Below are 22,431 nucleotides of genomic sequence, written 5' to 3' on the forward strand. Positions count from 1 at the left end.
GGCAGACACTATAAAGGGTAGAGAGGAAGACTTGAACAATACAAAAATAGAAGAGAGAGAATACTTTGTGCTTGTTTGGAGGCAAAATACAACATATAATAATACAGATATGAAGGTGCTGGATAACTGTCCATATGTGTGTGTCTTTGTATTTGCAAACTTAACTATATAACAGCAAAGTTATCATTTTCCAAATATGCTCCTAAAAATTGAATTAAATACACCTGCTGCATTGGATAAAGGGAGGGTGGTGTGTGTGTGTGTGTGTGTGTGTGTGTGTGTGTGTGAGTGAGTGAGAGAGAGAGAGAGAGAGAGAGAGAGAGAGAGACAGAGAGTACTCAAGATTTGTCAGACCTTATGTGGCCATCGGCATGACAGTTGAATGCAGGATGGACAAGGTACACAGTATCATCACATGTGATCACAGCCACACTGTGAATGCCTCTATCTCGAAAGTCGTGAAAAGCCCTGGAGTTTTTACTTGCCACAATCTTGAGGGCACCTCTCTTTTAGTCAACTGCCATGCGCAGTAAGGTTTAGAGAGAGGATGCTGTTCAAAATCACAGACTGTTATAGCAAAGCATCCGGTAATTCAGTAATGGACTCCTTCACCATATGAGCTGCCACACCATCCGAAACCACCTCCTTGCCATGGGATACAAAAGTACCACCGGACATGTTTACCTCTGCTCACCACACGTCACAGAGCACATATATAAGCAAGGAAAAGGACTTCATTGAGCGATCAACTGCATATGCATTAGTACAGGGTGAGTCAAAAGGGACCTTACAACTTTATAATCATATAGAAATTTATTGAGATAACTTACGGAATTGGTTGATGTGTCATTTTGTAATAACCACCTCAAGTTTCACAGAAAAGCATCATTTTGGTTCAATGTGACTGCCATTTGTAATGTGGCAAACATCCCACTGATAATCAATTTCACCCCGTGCTCGTGGTGGCAAATAAGGTGTAAGTCATGCAATGGCAGCATAGATTCAGCTTCTAAGGTCAGCTAAATTGTCTGGTAAGGTAAAACGTACACACGGGCTTTAATGAAACCCTAGAGAAAGAAATCCAGTAGTGTCACATCTGGGGAGTGAGGCAGCCATGCGATTGGCCCTTCATGCCCAATCCAACAAACTAGGAAGCGATTATGGAGGAAATCTCAAACTTTCATGAGGAAGTGAGGTAGTGCACTGTCTTGCTGGTAGTCAACCATTCCATCTCAGTCATCTTCATCAATCTGCTGAATTAAAAAGTTTTCAAGTGTATCCAGGTACACAATACCAGTGACAGTTTTCTTCATGAAGAAGAAAGGGCCATACACTTTCAGTTCACAAAACACAGTAACTTTGGGGCTGTCATACACATGTTCCTGGGTTGCATGTGGATTTTCACTGACCCATGTTCTGCAGCTGTGGATATTCACCATGTCACTGATATGAAATGTTGACTCAATGCTTAAGACAACTGTGTTCATGAATGTCTCGTCGTCCTATATCCGATGCAAGATTTCCATACAGAATTCCTCATGAATAACATCTGCATCACTAATGTGCTGTGCCATTGTGAACCTGTATGGTTTCAAGTTTAAACATCTACACAGTACTTGCCTAACAGGCTTTTGTGGAATGGCGGTTTTGCAAGATGCAAATCGTATTGATTTTTGTGGACTGTGAACAAAGCTCCCCCTAACCTGTTTGACATAATCATAAACATGCAGGTGACCTGGTGATTTGTCATGCTGCAATGAACAACCTGTCTCAACAAAGTTCTTATGGCAAAAGTAAATTGTAGGCCTGGGTGGATGTTGTTTAGAATATTCGGTATGAAATTTACACTGAACACATATTGCAGAGTTTGTTTCATGAAACCAAAAGACATAGTGAGCACATCCCACACCAGTGAAAGAAGCCATTTTTAACCATGCACTATGCAGGCACTCCTGGTGACAGGATGGGGTACTGATGCACTATGTGAGTCAAACTTGAGGTTGTTTGCTACAAAATGACACATCTACTGATTCCGTAAGTTATCTCAATAAACTTCTGTATCAGTCCAAAGTTGTAAAGTCCTTTTTGACTGACCCTGCATTTGTTGATGGCAGGGCACAAATAATGTTTTGCGAGGATTGTGGAGGTATTATCAAGTTCGGTATGTTTACAGGGAATACAGTGGGGCCCTTGTTACATCTGCCATGGTCACACAGTGCTGAAGGATACAGGAACCTACTGCCCAATCATGTGCATCAGTTTGTTCACCTACACCACCCCACAGCCAACCTGTGCCTTCAATAGGGCTATGTGGCATCCCATCCCTTTGGAACTGTATCTGGCTAATTGAGAAACTCTCCAAAGATGTAGGTATCTGTGTGGTTCCTCAGGCCATCCAGCCTCAATCATACTCAGAACATCTGGGATGCTACTGAGAGAGACGTGTGCACCTTGGATCCAGACCAATATTTCTGAGTCATGGGGAGCACATGAGCTGTCACAGGTCATGATGATTACTCAGTGTTCATTGCGTCTCGTGGAGTTATTGTCATAATGAGTTGTCAGTATTGACAGGATGAAAAATAGTTCTACCTGCTGTGCCTGTAATTCAATTGTTTGTTAGTACATTTAGTTTGTAAAGATACAATTGCATCTCAAAGAAAAATTCTACCAATGGCAAAAAGGGGTGGGAGCAGAAATCTTGGTATAACTCCTTTGTCTTGTAAGGTTTTCTGTGTATGGACGACTTCATGATTCATGATCCTCATTGAACAGGTATTTTATATCACCTGGTTTTATATCTTCCTACAAATTACTTTGGGTCTCTACTGTGAGACCTTATTCACAGCTTTTTTTATTCTCTTAAGAGAAAATTGATTTGCAAAATTATTACATCATCATGATTATGGAAGAGAGAAAACTGCAAGGTTACTGCAAAATATCAGAGCTGCTGTCTATAATTACAATACTGTAAATAACAGTGCACTTCTCTTGTTATAAGACACATGATGGGTATTTCTCATAAAGTACCACTAGGACTCACTTTTTTGTTTCTTCTCTTTGGTGGAATAGCTCATAATGAAGTACTGGTTCGGATGTTCGCCAGCTGATGGAAGTCGCTGAACTTGAAGATTACGAAACGTCATCTTCAGTGTTGATTTTGTTGAGTCACCCTTTCCTTTACCTTGGGGCTGTGTAAAATCTGCAGCTTTCCCACTTAAGACAGCACCCAGCCAGAAATCTAACTGCAGTTCCATTGGTTCCTGAAGTGTCTGCTGAAGTAGTTGTTGCTGAGGCAGTTGTTGTTGTAATACTGATGATTGCTGCTGCTGCTGCTGCTGTTGCTGCTGCTGCTGTTGCAACTGTTGTTGTTGCTGCTGCTGCTGTTGTTGTTGCTGCTGCTGCTGCTGTTGTTGCTGCACTAGAAACTGCTGCTGTGTTTGTTGCTGGGTTTGTGGCTGCTGTTGCTGTGTCTGCAGCAACAGCTGCTGATCCCTAAAAAAGACAATAAACAAATCATAAACAAAAGTGTACAGAAGTTCTTAAAATGGAGTTAGGGTTACACAGATCAGAATCAATGGCACTATTTATTCTACTGGGTTTGTGGCTGTAATATAGTAGCTAATCAATATAAATCATGTCTGACAATTAAATACAGAAACTACAACAATGTATAACTGGTCACCTGATTGACATATTACAAGGGTAATTCAAATCAAAACCTTGAAAGTTCTGTAAAATTTCGAAAAGTCATGTGATGTAGTTGGTAAATGGCAGTAGTGTTCCTTAAAGTGACTGACAGGTGTCAGAGTGATGTTGCAACACAGGTAATGGCAGCAACATCCACAAAAAGATGGCTTCCCCCTTGTCAACATGCACTGCGATTGAGCAGCAATCTGTAATGCGTTATTGTTGTTGTTTTTAAGTTTAAAAGCAGTGTAACTTCTGTGGAGGATGCCCCAAGAGCAGGACAGGCTCAATGCATAGTGGCAGATGAGGACATTGCACTAGTGGAGAAGCTTGAGAAGGAGAACAGACATGTAACTCTGAATGAAACAGCTAAAAGTTTTGAAGTTCAGTGTTGGTATAAAGCAGAATATTGTTCACAATGTACAGCACTTCAATGAGACCTCTGCAGGATGGGTGCCACATCAATTGATTGCTGAACTGAAAGACCGTCAAGTTGATGTGCCTGTGAAGAACTTTTGCATTGTTTCCACATCAAAGGTGATTCATTTCAGGGGAAAATTGTTACAGGTGATGATATTAGGGTCCAGTGACACCAGCCAGAAAAGAAAAGGTCAAGCAAGGAATGGTGCCACAGTTCATCACTGAAACCAAAAAAATTCCACACTCACCCGTCTGCTGAAACATCTTATTCTCTTCTTTGATGGAACTGGCATAATTTCGAAGCTTGATATGGATGAGGGAGTGTGCTGGTAACCAGCACTTATTATTCAGACATGATGAAAAGTCAACTTCGCCCTACAGTCAGGAGTAAACAAAGGACTTGTGACTTCAGGAGTATTTCTACAGCATGACAACACCTGACCATGTACAGTCGATAAGACTGTTGAGACTATTCAGGAAATTAAATCCAAATGTCTGGAACATCGTCCTTATTCACCAGACCTTGCTCCTAGTGACTTTCATCTGTTCAGTGCACTCAAAGAAGCAATGAGAGGGAGGCATTTCAGAAGCGACAAAGAGGTGAAAACCACGGTGCACGACTGGTTATACATGCGACCAAAAGAATTCTTTCATCGTGGTGTGTATGCACTCCTAAAGCTGTGGAATACATGCATTTAGTGTCAGGGTGACTATGTCAAAAAATGACTTCTAAGTTTTTTGTTGATTGTTACAATTAGAAATATTATAGCACTTTTAAGGTTTTCGTTCGAATCACCCTCGTATGAAGATTTCACAGGAAAGCTGTAGAAAGATCAGTGAAAAAGGTATTCCAAGTACAGGAAATTGTGAACCAACATAACAGCAGTTTTATGGTCATTCATTATTATAATCCAGAACCAACATAAAAATGATTGTGTGTGTGGGATTTAGGAAATTATACATAGGGGTTGTCAGTCCCTCACAAAAATAATCCCAGTCAAATGACGTTCAAAGGTGTAAGATTTAATGGGCATAATATACAAACTCAGTTAAAGACAGGCACAACAAAAAGACTGCTCTGAGTTTGAGGTTTCAGCCATAAGGCCTTCTTCTGAAGTAGAAAACACATTCACACAAGCACATACTGAGGCCTCAGCGGCCAGAGACAGTATTCATGTGTGTGTGAGTTGTGCTTGTGAAAGTGTGTGCATGTTTCCTACTTCAGATAAAAGTCTTGTGGCTGAAAATTCAAATGTATAGCAGTCTTTTTGTTGTGCCTGTTTGCAAATCAACATCTCCTCTGTATGGTGAGTAGCAATCTATCCTTTCTGGGATTGTCAAAATTCCATCCTGGATTTTCCACTGTTTGATTTTAAACTCAGTTAAAACCACACTCACTTTCTCCCATTTTCCACATTCACCTGAATAATGACAAACTGCAACTCAAACTGAAAATGTATAAGCATAATCTGTCTTCTAAAACATACTAAAAATCTGGGCAGAACAACAAGTAGGCTAAAATAAGAACTCAAAAAAGTCTGACAAGCTTATAGTTTACAAAAAAAGCATATATGAGCCAATCACCCTGACAACACCATTGAAATAACATGGGAAGTAGATCAGAATAAAATGAGTGAGCAAATAATTGGACAAGCCAGTTTCCATGCTCTTGCTGAACAGTAAAATACAATCTACTGAAATGCATATGCCACAAGTATTGCACACTCCAAGATCCTCATGTTCTAGTGGAAAGTCATGTGCTCTTGTACTTTATACTATTTGTAGTTGAGCGAGAAGGAGTTACTGTCTACAAGGGTGGAAGAAAACACTTGGTGTTCAAGTAGCTGACCTTACTAGCAACTGCTTACTGTTCGGTACTCCTAGCCACACATCTTCTCATAGACACATTAACATCTCGGAGATAGCAAGCATAAGGATGACATACTGAACCACAGCATATGTGCTACATGCATCCTGGCTGCCATGTTGGCCAGTTTGTTTTCCAGAAATTCCATATGCTCTGGTATTCAGCAGAATGATACCTTCTTAATCAACCCTTCCATGTTGAGAACAGAGTCAAATAAATGAAACACATTAATCAGATTGGGTGCACTGTGTAGACTGAAGGGCATTAAAGATGTAGTTGCAGATGATTTTTACATCTTAAATGCATTTTGTCTGCTCCAGTGTCTTTGAGATCATCTGTAACTGCAGTTCAAAATACTGTACAGCCATTTAGTAAATAAATCCACAGGTCACAGCCAGGATACATTACACAGAAGTTAAAAGAGTTCCCTCCCTCCCTTAATTCTATCTGTGAATACTGCACACAGTTTTTATGCTCACCTGAAAAGTTCATGAACCATAAAATAAGAAACCTGTGGAGGATTGTAGTTTTCCTTATATCTCAGTAACTCTAAAATAATTTGGGACTTGTTCAGTAATCAGTGAGGTCCTTGCCTGCAACCCTGACTTAATGCTGGCTTATGCTTCATGCCATAAGCCACTCGGTCATACACACACACACACACACACACACACACACACACACACACACACACACACACACGCGCGCGAACACCCTAAGACAACTGCTCAGATTTTCACCCAGGTCATTTATATAGATCAGAAACAGCAGAGGTCCCAGGGCGCTTCCCTGGGGAACACCTGATATCACTTCAGTTTTACTCGATGATTTGCCGTCTATTACTACGAACTGCGACCTTCCTGACAGGGAATCACGAATCCAGTCGCACAACTGAGACGATACCCCATAGGCCCGCAGCTTGATTAGAAGTCGCTTGTGAGAAACGGTGTCAAAAGCTTTCCAGAAATCTAGAAATATGGAATCCACTTGAGATCCCCTGTCGATAGCGGCCATTACTTCGTGCGAATAAAGAGCTAGTTGCGTTGCACAAGAACGATGTTTTCTGAAACCATGCTGATTACTTATCAATAGATCGTTCCCTTCGAGGTGATTCATAATGTTTGAATACAGTATATGCTCCAAAACCCTACTGCAAACCGACGTCAATGATATAGGTCTGTAGTTCGATGGATTACTCCTACTACCCTTCTTAAACACTGGTGCGACCTGCGCAATTTTCCAATCTGCAGGTACAGATCTATCGGTGAGCGAGCGGTTGTATATGATTGCTAAGTAGGGAGCTATTGTATCAGCGTAATCTGAAAGGAACCTAATCGGTATACAATCTGGACCTGAAGACTTGCCCGTATCAAGCGATTTGAGTTGCTTCGCAACCCCTAAGGTATCTACTTCTAAGAAACTAATGCTTGCAGCTGTTCGTGTTTCAAATTCTGGAATATTCCATTCGTCTTCCCTGGTGAAGGAATTTCGGAAAACTGCGTTCAATAACTCCGCTTTAGCGGCACAGTCGTCAGTAACAGTGCCATCGGCACTGCGCAGCGAAGGTATTTGACTGCGTCTTGCCGCTTGTGTACTTTACATAGGACCAGAATTTCTTCGGATTTTCTACCAAATTTTGAGACAATGTTTCATTGTGGAACCTATTAAAGGCATCTCGCATTGAAGTCCGTGCCAAATTTTGCGCATCTGTAAATTTTAGCCAATCTTCAGGATTTCGCGTTCTCCTGAACTTCGCATGCTTTTTCCGTTGCCTCTGCAACAGCGTTCGGACCTGTTTTGTGTACCATGGGGGATCAGTTCCATCTCTTACCAATTTATGAGGTATGAATCTCTCAATTTCTGTTGCTACAATATCTTTGAATTTGAGCCACATCTCGTCTACATTTGCATAGTCAGTTCGGAAAGAATGGAGATTGTCTCTTAGGAAGGCTTCTAGTGACACTTTATCCGCTTTTTTAAATAAAAATTATTTTGCGTTTGTTTCTGGTGGATTTGGAAGAAACAGTATGGAGCCTAGCTATAACGACCTTGTGATCACTAATCCCTGTATCAGTCATGATGCTCTCTATTAGCTCTGGATTGTTTGTGGCTAAGAGGTCAAGTGTGTTTTTGCAACAATTTACAATTCGCGTGGGTTCGTGGACTAACTGCTTGAAATAATTTAGAGACTCAAATTTTCTCTGAACTGTTCAGCAACTAAATCATCGGAGTCTGGGGGTCGGTAGAAGGTGTGATAGCCATGAGAGCTTTGAATCATGAGAGCCAGGAACTTCACAAAATCCTTGAAACTTAGGACTGGTGTCATTTATTTGCAAAACAGGCAAATTAAAAAAATAATTAAAATAAGCTCTCTGTCTCACACACACACATATGCATAAAATCTAACACTAGTATGTACAATCCATTCGGCCAACCTTTTTTTTTAATTTTGAGTTGAGACTGACATGTTGCTGCTGCAGAATTAGAGAAGGATAAAAAACTAAATCATCAACAAATAAAGAGCAGTCCATTATTGATGCACATTAACGCAATACTTTGACAACTCCTGAGGTACACTTGTTTCTTCTGTAGTCTGAAGGGAGGGGATCACTACAACTGCCTCCCTCCCCAGTTATGAATCTGTCTTGTTTGCCACATTGTATTTAAAAATTGTAGAATGATTTCTACAGGTTTATTGTTAAGGTGTTGGAATATATTGCAGTTGATTTAACAATGATCGAGTACAGTATCACAGAGCTGTATCCAGATTACCTAAGGAGAAACAGCAACAATAGGATTCAGTACAGATAGGTATGAGATCCAGCCTATAGCTCTCTATTGTTGAACAGTAATGATCAGGTGCAGAGACTGACTTGACAGTGGTGGATGTCTTACTGAAATGCTGGGGTGACATATTGTGAAATTTCCAGTAGTTTGTTTTGGAGATATCTCTCTTTCAGAATGGTTAGTATTTGTGGCCAACAGCATTTCCCGGAAAGCCTTCTTGTACTTCCCTGTACTTATGTTGAGCTAGTGGAACATTTATTTAGCCAAGGAATACTTCTCATGACTTTTTCTTACTGTCTTTAATCATTTGTTGACTCTTGGCAAGCCAGACACCATGTTTCAAGTAGTTCTAAACTACCTTTACAGAGGTTGGCTTGCACATCCATCTGTGACACAAAATTTCAGCTTGCGTTTATTCTTCTAACTGAGACTCAGGTGCTCACCAAATGCAGCTATGATCCTACTAATCACATGATATGAAGAAACGTGCCTATTCATCCTCCAGGCTTGCCAGGAACAACCGCTACAGTTGCTACACAGGAACTGTTGGACAATGACATTCACAACACAGTTTGAATGGCACCATGCCTACTGGCCACAGATTAACAAAGATGTCGAAAACCTAATTCCGGCATGCAAGCTGTGTGGTGAATGTTGGACCACAAAACAATAATTATTCACACATTGGTCCACAACAAGCCCTGTGCCAAAGAATAAATTTCAGTTTAATGGAACTGCACTTTTCCACAATGTAGCAGATGAAGTACTAGCCACACATAGTAATATTGCATTTCACAGCTGTCAAAACCAGTCACGGTGCACAGATAAATATTGGCAACGTAAGAGATTATGACAACCAAAGGCATCAACTATGGTCTTCAACTAATATACTAGCTGTTCCACATCTCCTGGAACAGGAACATGATCTTGTAGACCTGTTGCTTGATATCTGCACTGTTCTATCTACAGACAAACAATGAGACAACATGCTTGGTGCCGACATTAAAAAGGCAAATGCACATATAACAGCTGACTATGATAGAGGAACTGTTAACCCTGCTTCTTAGTACCTACAGAACAGCATTGGTCAATGATTGTGGCCATGTAGAATTCTTCCTCAGTCTCAAAACCCCAGTAAACCCTAATACCCAACACAGCAATTCATAGACATGCCATGTGTGGCCTGTTTCCAGCAAGGAATGTCAGTCTATACCTTAAGGGATTATCTAGGTTAGACATTGGGTGCCATGGTTTCCCAGGAGGAAAAGAAACTTTGTAAACTCACCAAAGCAGCAGCCAATCTTTAATAATTTCAGAAGCAGGCGTGTTTCATTCCCCCCTGACTTCCATCTAGTAATGTTATCAGAGTGTCACTCCTCACAGAGCCAACTTCAGCAGCACTTGACTTGTGATGCTTACCTACTTGTGATGCTTACCTGCAGCCACTATCAGACACTGACCAGAATCCCACAAGAAGGCAACAGGCTTTATCATGGGGCAGGTACCACATGATTCAACACTAACTGCTGTTGCTGCTGCTGCTACCACCTCCACCTCTACTAATGTCAACATAAGTATCATGTGTCCAGTTGAGGATGACTTAGCTAAATCCAACAACTCGCTGTTGCCTCATTCAAAACTAGTACATGCCCCCATGGTGCAGCAACCACAATCTTAAATGACTTTGGGCCTTCATGTTGAATACAGAAGGGAGAGCTTTGATATCCCAGGTGGGCATCAGGAATTCAAACTGCCCACCAAAAACCAATGACAACACATCACAAGCTGACACTGCCATGCTTACATTGACAGTGCCAGTCCAGGCACTATGCCATTTTGTTAGTAGAGCTGCTATCCATGAAAGGCAGTTAAGAGTCTGCAACCATGGAAAAGCTCCCCTCATTTACCTTTAGTGGAATGACACATTCCGTCTTCTTAATACAATCCCTTTTACATCAGACACATGATGAACCTGGTGATTCTCTCTGGGCATTCGTCAGTTGTGTTATTTTGTGCTCTGTTTGGATGTCAATGCTATGGACTCTAATGGCAATTCCAAAATTTATGTTTCATATTATCTGACAAGTATTTAACTAAATTTAGAAATGAAGGAGGTGTTACAGATGGAGATTCAATACCGGTAAAACTATTCTCATTGTCAGTAGTTCTAGATACAGGTTTCAGATTTGTAAACTGTGAAAACAAAGAAGGGATACATCTTAATGAAACATATCTGAGCTATCTTCATTTTTCTGAGAACATTCTACTGTTCTCACATAGTGCAGGCAGATAAACTTCATCAACAAACAGAATAACCTGACAAAGAATGTTTGAAAGTAGGCCTGAAAATAAACTCCAATAAATCTAAAATAATCAACAATAAACACATAAAAAATGAAATAGTAGATGTTAACAGTGGGATCATAGAAGTTGTTGAAAACTTTTTGTATTCAGGGTAGTTGAAGAAAACAGCTCAATGGACAGAAGAAGAAATAAACAGGAAAATTAACATGGCCTGGAGTGCATTTGGTAAACTAAATACTATTTTTAAAACTAAGCTTCTGATATATCTGAAAGGCAAATTTACAATGCATGCGTATTATCTGTTTTGCCCATTGCAGTAAGACACAGACTTTTAATGTATTTAAAAGTGAAGGTGCTGAGTGATAAATGTTGAGATGCATAGTCTGAATTTTTAGGAGAGCTAAAAAAACAAATGAATATATCAAGAACAGGGTGGAGTAGCAGTGATAAGAAATGGCCGAGCTGACGATTTAATGGATGGTCAATGGATGACATTTTAGAAAACATGCAGAGAAAAAAATAAATAAAAAATAATAATAGAGTGCCACTATTAGTGTAGCAGTGTAGCTGTTAGCAATATTAAATTTGTTTGTGAAGTGTTGTCATTTCACTGTGCTTTTAGCATCACAACAATACAATGTTATTCACAAAACAGCAACAAGATGTGTTATATAGTCTAAAAACTAGTATATATTACATAGGGCTAAGATATGTATTGATATTCAACAAAAGTCAAACGTGTATAAGCACCTTTAATAAATAATTTTTCATCACAGAAGTGTTTTTTACGTACTTGGATTGCCCCATGGAGAAGTTGTTGATGTTAGGTGAGCTAGGAGGGGTGATGCGCTCTTTCTTTTCAGGTACTGAAGCGAGCGAAGGGGGCGAGCCAGACACTACTTGTGGCTGCATATTTTCATCCAAGTCCATCGAAGCAGATGATGTTCCATCCATTGGTCCCAGTCGCACATCCTATCAACATCTCAATTCTGTTAAACATGTGCAACAGTTGCTTCACAATATGATAAACTACAAAATGTTATTAATAGTAACAAGAAAAAAGATAATATGGAAATCCATGACACATCTTCATGAAAGCAGAGGCAATACAACAGCTTTGTGAACCACTAAGAAAGAGAGAGATGTGTAATCACATCCATGTCATGTACATTAGGGTTGCAGATCAGAAGAGCCATTATTTAAATATCACACCTACAAGAAGAGTGAAAGAATGAAGAGGCCAGTATAACAAGGAATTCCTTGAGTGTGAAGTTACAAGTTCAATCATAAGTAAGGCTGATTTAAAAGTTCTGTGTTAACAACTACATCAGGAAAAATATTAGCTGCTACAACTACCATGTGGATCAGAAGGGCAACAGAAAATGAGAGTCCAGGAGGTGCATGGGATGCATGTATTACATTTCACGAAATGGACCTCGTTGACATTCAAGAAATGTTCAAAACAAACCATTAACTTGCACCATGAATACCAAATTAAAAATGGTGCACTACAATGATCACAAAAGTTTGCACCATCAAGATAAAGGTGAATTCCTTGGGAGTTACAAACCACACAGGGCATTCAGCTAGGTATCCTCTCTTAAAGAATCGTGTTGGTATAATGGGGTCACGAGAACTAATGGAATGTGATCGCTTGCAACCAAATGCTTATCATGAAACTGGCTATTTTAAGGTTTAGCTGCAGATAGTGTTATAGTATGTTTTACAGACATGGAAAAAAACAGACATCCAGAGGCTGAATTTGTCCAGTGGTTCCAGGTGGTACAAATTGCAATGTCACTCTCTTTTCAGGTGGGATAGTTTGCTCTAAAGGAGTATGATTTTTATACACAGTCCAGGAATCAAGCAAAGGCAGATTATTTTGACCAGCTATTGGTCAAAGGCAGTGCTCATATCATAGTTGTAGTTTTCTAATGCCCATTTTTTCACTCTTGCTTGCTGTGATCTAAGTATTCCTGCTACCAATGCATGATCATGCTCATCAGAAAGAATTGTAGGGGACAGAGCACAACAAATAACTTTTCAGCCAATTTATGATCCAAATTAACAGTCAGCATAATTGTATGCAAATGTGTTAAGGCATTAATTGATCTTGATAACATTCTCTTCATGTCTGTGATTTCCATGGTTCCTTTAATATGCATTTCTTCTTAGACAGGGTTGCAAGCAAATTCCTTATTGAATGATGAGATAAGTCTGTTTATCTCATCGACAAATTTTCGTGCCGATTCTGCAGTTTGCTGTGCATTGTCAAGTTGACGCTTTGTCTGAAATTTCAATGTCTTATGTCTTCCGATTCAGTAGCACTATTTGAAGTTGTGCAACCATCCATTGCTTCTCTTGAAATCACTGTAATCTATGTTGCAGGCAATTCAATGTGTATAACAAAGTAGGTCATTATGAAAATCATCCTGCAAACTGTAGCGAGCATATTTGGCATGTATCAGCAACAGTTTTTGTAACAAGTGAACATTGTCCTTCCTTGAATATCCATAGTTTTTCTTTTGCACACCTGGTTGTGGTGTCCCAAATTTCACATGGGATGAATTTGTGGGCCAAGGCTCCTTTGTTCATTCCTTCCTTTAAGGGCTCAGTACAGCATGACATTTAATTTAGTATTGTGGTGTGACATTTTCTAGATGGCACAAATCTCTTCAGCTCGGCTGAATAATGTTGTCAGCACTGTTTACCATTTGCTATTTGTTCATAGTGTGAAGGATACTCAAAGGTCCAGTGGATGTTTGCACAGAAAGAGGCAGTCTAGTGATTCATTTGAAAATGAATGGGAATGACAGAAGAGAGGGATGAGAATTTCCAATATTTACTGTGCAGTTGCACAAGTGATGGGTATTGCAAATTTGTGAGGAAACAGTATTATAGTAGTGTGCAGAAATAATTTAAAAATTTAGTTGACAATAAAAGAACAAAGAATTACAATGACAGACAAATGGGATTCATTGTTCAGTACTTCAAGAAGCACTTTATACTAAATTTGTAGGCATGCAGCACTTGAAGATATTGGTGGCATGAATAAAAAGATTTCTGATGTTGCAAGCATTATTCCTCCATCAGTTGCAACTAAATTCAATGGAACTGAATGAAGAGTATGGGTACTCTATATACAGGGTGTTTATAAATGAATATCAGGGTTTTAATGCTTTACATTATTTATTATATTAAACTTACAGTTATAAATGACATGTCAAATGAAAGAGCAACTCAAACAGTTTTACCAAGAACCTTATAAATGTTCAATGTGAGCGCCATTTGTAACACGGCACACATCAAGTCTATAGCCGAGTTCTTCCTAAATGTTGATAGTGTGTCTTCAATGATTGTAGCAACAGCTGTCGATTTCTTAATTCAGGAGGTCTACTGGTAGCAGAGGCACATACACATGATCCTTGATGAAGCCCAAAGGAAAAAATCACATCGCTTTAGGTCGGGTGAATGTGGAGGCCATGCAAAGCAAGCCTTGTCATTGGGCCCCTTGCGGCCTATCCAGCGCTTGGGTACAGTGAAGTTCAACCAATGTGACAAATGGTGCTCACATTGAATTGTTATAAGGTTCTTGGTAAAACTGTTTGAGTAGCTCTTTCATTTGACATATCATTTATAACTGTAAGTTTAATGTAATAAATATTATAAACCATTAAAAGCCCAATATTCATTTATAAACACCCTGTATTAATGACATATGTTGGTTAAGTCAAGGGGCAAGTCTGGAACAATTTTTCAATTTAAAACTTACTATTGTTGAATTTATGAAAGAAAAAGAGGAGTGCAGTAATGAAAATTAGAACATCCAAAATGGATGAAGAACTGGCATTTTAAGTGGACTTGACTGCATATTGCCCACAGTAAGACACTGGAAGGTGAGAAACAACTTCTTTCTGATCTGATGGAGATGCATTCAAAAAGCAGATCACATTACAGAAGGGACACATCTACATCTATACTCTGCAAACCACAGTGAGGTGCATGGCACAGGGTATGTCCCACTGTGCCACTTATTACGATTTGTTCCCGTTCCAGTCACGTGTGGAGCATGTCTGGCTGTGCAGTAATTATTCTAATCTTATCCTCACAGTCCCTGTGTGAGTGAAACATAGGGGATTGTAGCATATTCCTGGAGTCATCATTTAAAGTCAGTTCTTGAAACTTTGTTAATAGACTTTCTCAGAATAGTTTACGTCTGTCTTCAAGAGTCTGCCAGTTCAGGTCCTTCAGTACTCTCCGACAGATCAAACAAACCTGTGACCGTTCATGCTGCCCTTCTCTGTATACATTCAATATCCCCTGTTAGTTCTATCTGGTGTGAGTCCCACACACTTGAGCAGTATTCTAGAACCAGTTGCACGAGTGATTTGTAAGCAATCTCTTTACTAGACTGATTGCACTTCACCCAGTATTCCACCAATAAACCGAAGTCTACCATTTGCTCTACTCACAACTGAGTCTATGTGATCATTGCATTTCAATTCCAAGTATTACACCCAGTCATACATTTGAGTTGGTCGATTCCAACAGTAACTCAGTGATATTATAGTCATAGGATACAACGTTTTTTTCATTTTGTGAATTGCACAACTTTACATTTCTGAACGTTTAAAGCAAGTTGCCAATCTTTGTAGCACTTTGAAATCTGGCAGCTGAATATTTATGCAGTCTGGCAGCTGAATATTTATGCAGCATTTTGATAAACACAATCAAGGTCCCTCAGCTCACTGCCATTAAAGAAAACATGAGGTTTGAAGATTCATTGTAGCCCTGAAGTAATTATAAAGATAGTTTCCCGAACTGTACGTCTTACATCTTCTTTATCTTTTTCTTGGGGGAGGGAGGGGGGAGATGTTTTAGAGACCATTTGCCAATTCAGTTTAAAGTGACCCAGTGCCAGTGCATGGGCAGATGTAACTGATAGATCTGCAAAGTAATTTCTATTTTAATGAGATGTATATTGCTTTCCTCAGGTGAGTTTCCACATCTCCATAATGAGGTTGCAAAAATGCTACAATATTTCGATCAAGATGCTTGTGTGAGAAAACCTTTTTCTTATAGTGAAACTAAATAAGTCATGATTACATGGCAACTTGAATGCGAAAATCTGTGAAATTGTCTGTACCTGTCTGTACACTAACAGTTTGTACAAGATAAAAATTACGTCTTCAATGTGCCAAAAATAAATAATACTGAAAACTTGTTTTGTTTGTGGTCTACATTGTTGAGAAATATGAAGTATAAAACCAAGTTGTATGCAGCGTAGCTGCACTGCCATTGTTCGGTACGTTCACAGTTTCCCACTCTTCACCCCTTCCCACGATCAGACAGAGAGGCATGGCGGTGGGGGAAATGTGCAACAAAGCTGAGCAGTATGGCGCTCATACCAGTGCATTGCCCACGAGCCACAATCTCGGCCACCCCTGCACTATACAGTCATACTGCTGTAGACTTATTCAAAATCAGTTCCTGATTGTATTTTTACTATGCTATGGATGATGTATGTAATCATGTTTAGTACCTGCTCCTACTGGTAGTGGAGGCACGTACACATGACCCTTGATGAAGCCCAAAGGAAAAAATCACATGGCTTTAGGTCGGGTGAATGTGGAGGCCATGCAAAGCAAGCTTTGTCATTGGACCCCTTGCGGCCTATCCAGCGCTTGGGTACAGTGAAGTTCAACCAATGTGACAAATGGTGCTCACATTGAACATGTATAAGGTTCTTGGTAAAACTGTTTGAGTAGCTCTTTCATTTGACATATCATTTATAACTCTAAGTTTAATGTAATAAATATTATAAACCATTAAAAGTCAAGTTCCCAAGAACTGCGCTCCATGATCTGTTGCAGGGTGCCGCCCTTTCCACACCACGTGGCACCGCGGTTCCCCTGCCATCGGACATGGACCAGATGGAAGCACAAGGCTGTGGCTGCAGTAAGGGGGTAGAGGTTATACACAGTCGGTATCCATCAGATATCATACAGATTCCAGGAACGCCTGAAGATGACAAGAAAACACCTTGGCAAAATATCATACCTATTGGACGATGTCATCAGGCTCAATATCATCAGGCTGAATACCCAAGAAATTTTAAAGATTTCTGTGTGTCGGAAAAACCTCAGATCACGGAATTTTTTCTCTCATAGACCAACACCTTCAGCTTATTACCCACAAACCCTATATAAAAAATACCAACCATTTCCTCCACTGACTGTCCACAGTTCCTTCCTTTACCACATGGTTCCCTGCTCGCCACTACTGATGCCACCTCCCTTTACACTAACATACCTAATCCCCATGACATTACCACTATTGAACACTATCTTTCCCAATGACCAACAGATTACAAACCTGACACCTCCTTACTAGTCACCATGTCCAACTATATCCTCACCAACAATTACTTCTCCTTTAAAGGCATTAGCTACAAACAAATCCTACAGCTGTGGGCACACGCATGGCACCATCCTATGCCAATCTATTCATGGGCCATCTAGGGGGATCCTTCCTAAATGCCCAGAATCCCATACCCTCATCTGGTTCAGATTCATTGATAACATCTCCATGATATGGATCTAGAGTGAGGGCACCCCATCCACATTCCTCCAGAACTCAACACCTTCTCTCCCACTTGCTTCACCTGGTCCTACTCAACCCATCAAGCCACCTTCTTTGATATTGACCTCCACCTCAAAGATGGCTATGTCAGTAGCTCTGTCCATATCAAACCTACAAACCACCAGCAATACATCCACTTTGACAGCTGTCACTAATTCCATACCGAGAAGTCCATCCATGGCCATCACATCTGTAGTGACAAGCATTCCCTCTCGAAATATACCGAGGGTGCTCACTGAGGTCTTTGCAGATCGTAATTATCCTCCCAACCATGTACAAAAATAGATCTCCCATGCCTTATCTTTCTAGTCACTCAACACCTCCCAAAGTCCCACCATCCGGTCACAGGGGAGCATTCCCCTCATGACTCAGTACCACCCAGGACTGGAGCAGCTCAATTACATTATCTGCCAGGGTTTTGATTACCTCTCGTCATGCCCTGATATGAGAAATATCCTTCCCACTCCTCCCACAGTGGTATTCTGCTGCACACCGAACATACACAACATACTCATCCATCCCTACACAACCCCTGCTCCCAACCACTTGCCTCATGGCTCATATCCCTGCAATAGACCCATATGCAAGACATGTCCTATAAATCTTCCCACCACCACCTACTCCAGTCCTGTCACAAACATCACCTATCCCATCAAAGGCAGTGTTACCTGTGAAACCAGTAATATGACCTACAAGATAGGTTGTAACTACTGTGCTGCATTCTAGTTGTGCATGACGATCAACAAGCTGTTTGTCCACATTAACGGCCACCGTCAAACTGTGGCATAGAAACAACTTGTCCACCACTATCTTTATAATTACTTCAGGGCTACAATGAATTCTTCAAACCTCATGTTTTCTTTAATGGCAGTGAGCTGAGGGACCTTGATTGTGTTTATCAAAATGCAGCATAAATATTCAGCTGCCAGACTGCATAAATATTCAGCTGCCAGATTTCAAAATGCTACAAAGATAGGCAATTTGCTTTAAACGTTCAGAAATGTAAAGTTGTGCAATTCACAAAATGAAAAAAACGTTGTATCCTATGACTATAATATCACTGAGTTACTGTTGGAATCGGCCAACTCAAACGTATGACTGGATGCAATACTTGAAATTGAAATGCAATGATCACATAGCCTCAATTGTGAGTAGAGCAAACGGTAGACTTTGGTTTATTGGTTGAATACTGGGTGACATCCTTCATTTCAATGGCTGCTTCACAGCATGTGCCATCTGAATCCTTCCCACCAACACCAGCCAGCTTTTCTGAATTGCACAGGTGGAAACTCTCCCTGCAGTATACCTTACATTCCCATAACCCTTCTGGCCTTAAGCTTTGTTAGTCACTGTCCTTATTCATGAAGCCCTTCCCTGTTCCCATTCCAGCACTACACACAGCACTCTATTCCACCAATGTACTACATTGCTCGGTACTTGTTCCGATATCATATTCACCTGCAAGCATGTATCATCATCATTTTACTCATGTGCACTGTCTGCACAGTCAACCATATAAGACACCAAACATTCCACTGACCCATCTTGCAGAAACACTGATATTTCATCTGCCACTTCTTTCTCTCTCTGTATAGTTCCTTGGGTTCCTTTCTTCCTAAGTGTCAGCATTGGCAACTGTTGTTGTGGATATAATTCAGTGTTTGCTTTTATATAATTGCCATTGCTCTGCTTAATATCAACACAACTAGCACTGTAGCACTGTTGAAAGTTACTTGTCAACTAAGCAGACTCTAAGCCATAGCCTTATACTGTGCTCACCATTGGATACCCACTTCCTGTAGCCAATAGCAGCCAATATTGTGTTTCCACGATAGACAATATGTGGGGTGTCGGATGCCATAAATAAGTAACAATATTTTTCACTGTGTACAGAAGAGACAAATACTTATTTCACCTAACTAGTGTTAGCGTCTGCTTTATAACTTTCTCCCCTGTAGTCTGGGCAACACTGGACAATGTTAAAAAAGTGATAGGTAGCCCCTGTCTAAATGTTCTGGAGGTCTCACCAGTTCTTTATGAATTGTAAGTATCTTCTCCATTTGGCCCACAAACCAATCTTCTTTGGTACATCTTGAAAAATCAAACAGTGGAAAATCTAGTATGAAATGTAACTTCCACATGCTACCTAAAATCCATAAAACCAACCGCCTAGTGTTGCGGAATAACAGCAAGTGCTGGCATGAAGATGAAGAACACAAGAGCAGAGAAGGCTGTGAGACGACGTCAGCCAATAGTTCGCGGACCACGACAGGAACGGCCTCTAGGCGAAGAGAATACAAGTGCCGCTCCTGCCAGCATTGGCTGGACAGTAGAAGGCGCACACTAGTAGACCCGGCCGTGAAGAGAGCACTACAAGAGCCGTCATCCTAACTGTTATACTGAGACTTGTGCCTTATATTAATTGCTTGTATGGATATTGTTTATTGCAAAGGACATTGATTCTTTGCATGTTGCCGTTTGCTTGCAACCCAAAGTGAGTATTGTCAGTCACCTTTATTGTAATAAAAACCATTAAAGTGATTTTCTTGAACTGTTGTATAGCTATCCAAGAAAGCAGCATCCTTTAGGCACTCTATAAGAAACAAGTGGGCAGGACACCACTCCCAAGATGCCTCACTGCGGCCAGTTGCTGCGCCCCACTGAGAGAAGCTCTGCTCTTGTAGACTGACACCTTCAGCTTATTCCCTGCAACCTGCCCTCCTATAAAAGAGACGCAAATCATTACCTCCACTGACTCCCCACAGTTTCTGTTCCTTTACCACATGGTGCCCTTCTTGTCACTACTGATGCTGCCTCCCTTTACACTAAAATCCCTAACACCTACACATGGCCTTACCTTTATTGAACACTACCTTTCCCAACGCTCAATGGACTCTAAGCCTTCAACCTCCTTCCCAGTCGCCATGACCAACGATATCCTCACCCACAATTACTTATCCTATGAAGGGATTACCTACAAACAAATCTGGCGTACAGCTATGGGGATCCGCGTGGCAATATCCTGTGCAAACCTATTAATGGGCCATATAGAGGAATCCTTCCTAAACACCCACAATCCCAAACCCCTCATCTGGTTCAGAATCATTGATGACATCTTCGTGGTCTGGATTGAGGGTGAAGACACCCTATCCACATTCCTCCAGAATCTCAACACCTTCTCCCACATTTGCTTCACCTGATCCTACTCATCCCAACAAGCCACCTTTCTCGATGTTGACCTTCACCTCAAAGATGGCTGCATCAGTACCTCTGTTCACATCTAACCTACCAACTGCCAGCAATACCTTGACTTTGACAACTGTCACCCATTCGATACTAGAAGTCCCTCCCATATACAGCCTGGCCACCTGTGGCTGTCACATCTGTAGTGACAAGCCGTCCGTCTCGAAACATACTGAGGCCTTCACAGATTGGAATTATCCTTCTAACGTCGTGCAAAAACAGATCCTCTGTGCGTTCTCTCTCCAATCACCCACCATCTCCCAAAGTCCCACTGTCTGGCCACAGGGGAGCATTCCCCTCATGACTCAGTACCACCCAGAACTGGAGCAGCTGAATCACATTATCTTTCAGGGTTTCAACTACCTCTCATCATGCCTTGAAATGACGAATGTCCTATCCACTATCCTTCCCATTCTTCCCGCAGTGGTATTCTGCTGCCCACTGAACTTACACTATATCCTTTTCCACCCCTACACAACCTCTGCTCCCAACCCTTTGTCTCATGGCTCATATCCCTCTAACATAACTATATGCCAAACCTGTCCCATACATCCTCCCACCACCACCTACTATGAATGTGTGAAACTAGTCATATGATCTACAAGCTAAGCTGCAACCACTGTGCTGCATTTTACATGGACATGACAACCAACACCCCCTCTGTCCACATGAATAGCCACCGACATACTGTGGTCAAGAAACAGCTGGACCACCCTGCTGCTGAGTACACCATCCAACATGATATTCTTCATTTCAATGTCTGCTTCAAAGCCTGTTCCACCTGGATCCTTCCCACGGGCACAGGCTTTTCAGAATTGCATAGCTGGGAACTGTCCCTGAAGTATATCCTACATTCACGTAACCCTCCTGGCCTCAACCTTTGTTACTCATTGTCGTCACCCATATAGCCCTTCCCCCCGTCTAACCTCTCATCTGTACCTAGCTACCCTACACTCTCTCCACCTTATACATGTACACCCCACAGGCATCACTTTACTGTCCCCCACTCCTACCTTGCTATCTACCCCCAACATCTGGTTGCTTCTCCCATCATGCACTGCTGCTTACACTCTGGCCTCAGCAGCCAGAGGCTGCGGTCATGTGTGTGTGAGTTATGTTTGTGTGTATGTGTGTGTTTTGTCTCTTTCTGATGAAGGTCTTATTGGCTGAAACCCCACTTTCTGACAGTCTTCTTCCTGTGCCTAACTGTGACTCAGCATCTCAATGATATGAGTAGTATATCTTGCCACATTTTCATACCTTTAGCATCAACAACACTAACTATACGTAAAGAGGCACTTCCCTTGTCAAATAACACTATCTTAAGCACGAATAGGTCTATTTGTACCCCAAAATATCACTTAAATCTGAACTGAAGTAATGAATATCCTACCATTAATTATTGGTGTACCCTTTGAAAGTAGTGTTCCATCATCTCCCCAGCCAACATTAAAACACAATTCACCCTCATCCGAATT

The 22,431-nt window shown here is 40.9% G+C and overlaps 1 protein-coding gene across 3 annotated transcripts in view; it reads right to left on the reverse strand.

Moving 5' to 3' along the window:
• The window catches only part of LOC124787753 (phosphofurin acidic cluster sorting protein 2), a 691,488-nt gene that overhangs the window by 28,201 nt on the left and 640,856 nt on the right, over positions 1-22,431 (reverse strand). For all 3 annotated transcript variants that reach the window (XM_047254663.1, XM_047254747.1, XM_047254832.1), the window contains exons 16-17: positions 11,862-12,040; positions 3,044-3,495 (exon numbers count right to left, since the gene is read on the reverse strand). In XM_047254663.1, coding sequence (XP_047110619.1) covers positions 3,044-3,495; positions 11,862-12,040 — 631 coding nt within the window. The remainder of the gene's footprint in view (positions 1-3,043; positions 3,496-11,861; positions 12,041-22,431) is intronic.

This window comes from Schistocerca piceifrons, chromosome 1 (genome assembly GCF_021461385.2).
Source record: "Schistocerca piceifrons isolate TAMUIC-IGC-003096 chromosome 1, iqSchPice1.1, whole genome shotgun sequence".
Taxonomy (NCBI): Eukaryota; Metazoa; Arthropoda; class Insecta; order Orthoptera; family Acrididae; genus Schistocerca; species Schistocerca piceifrons.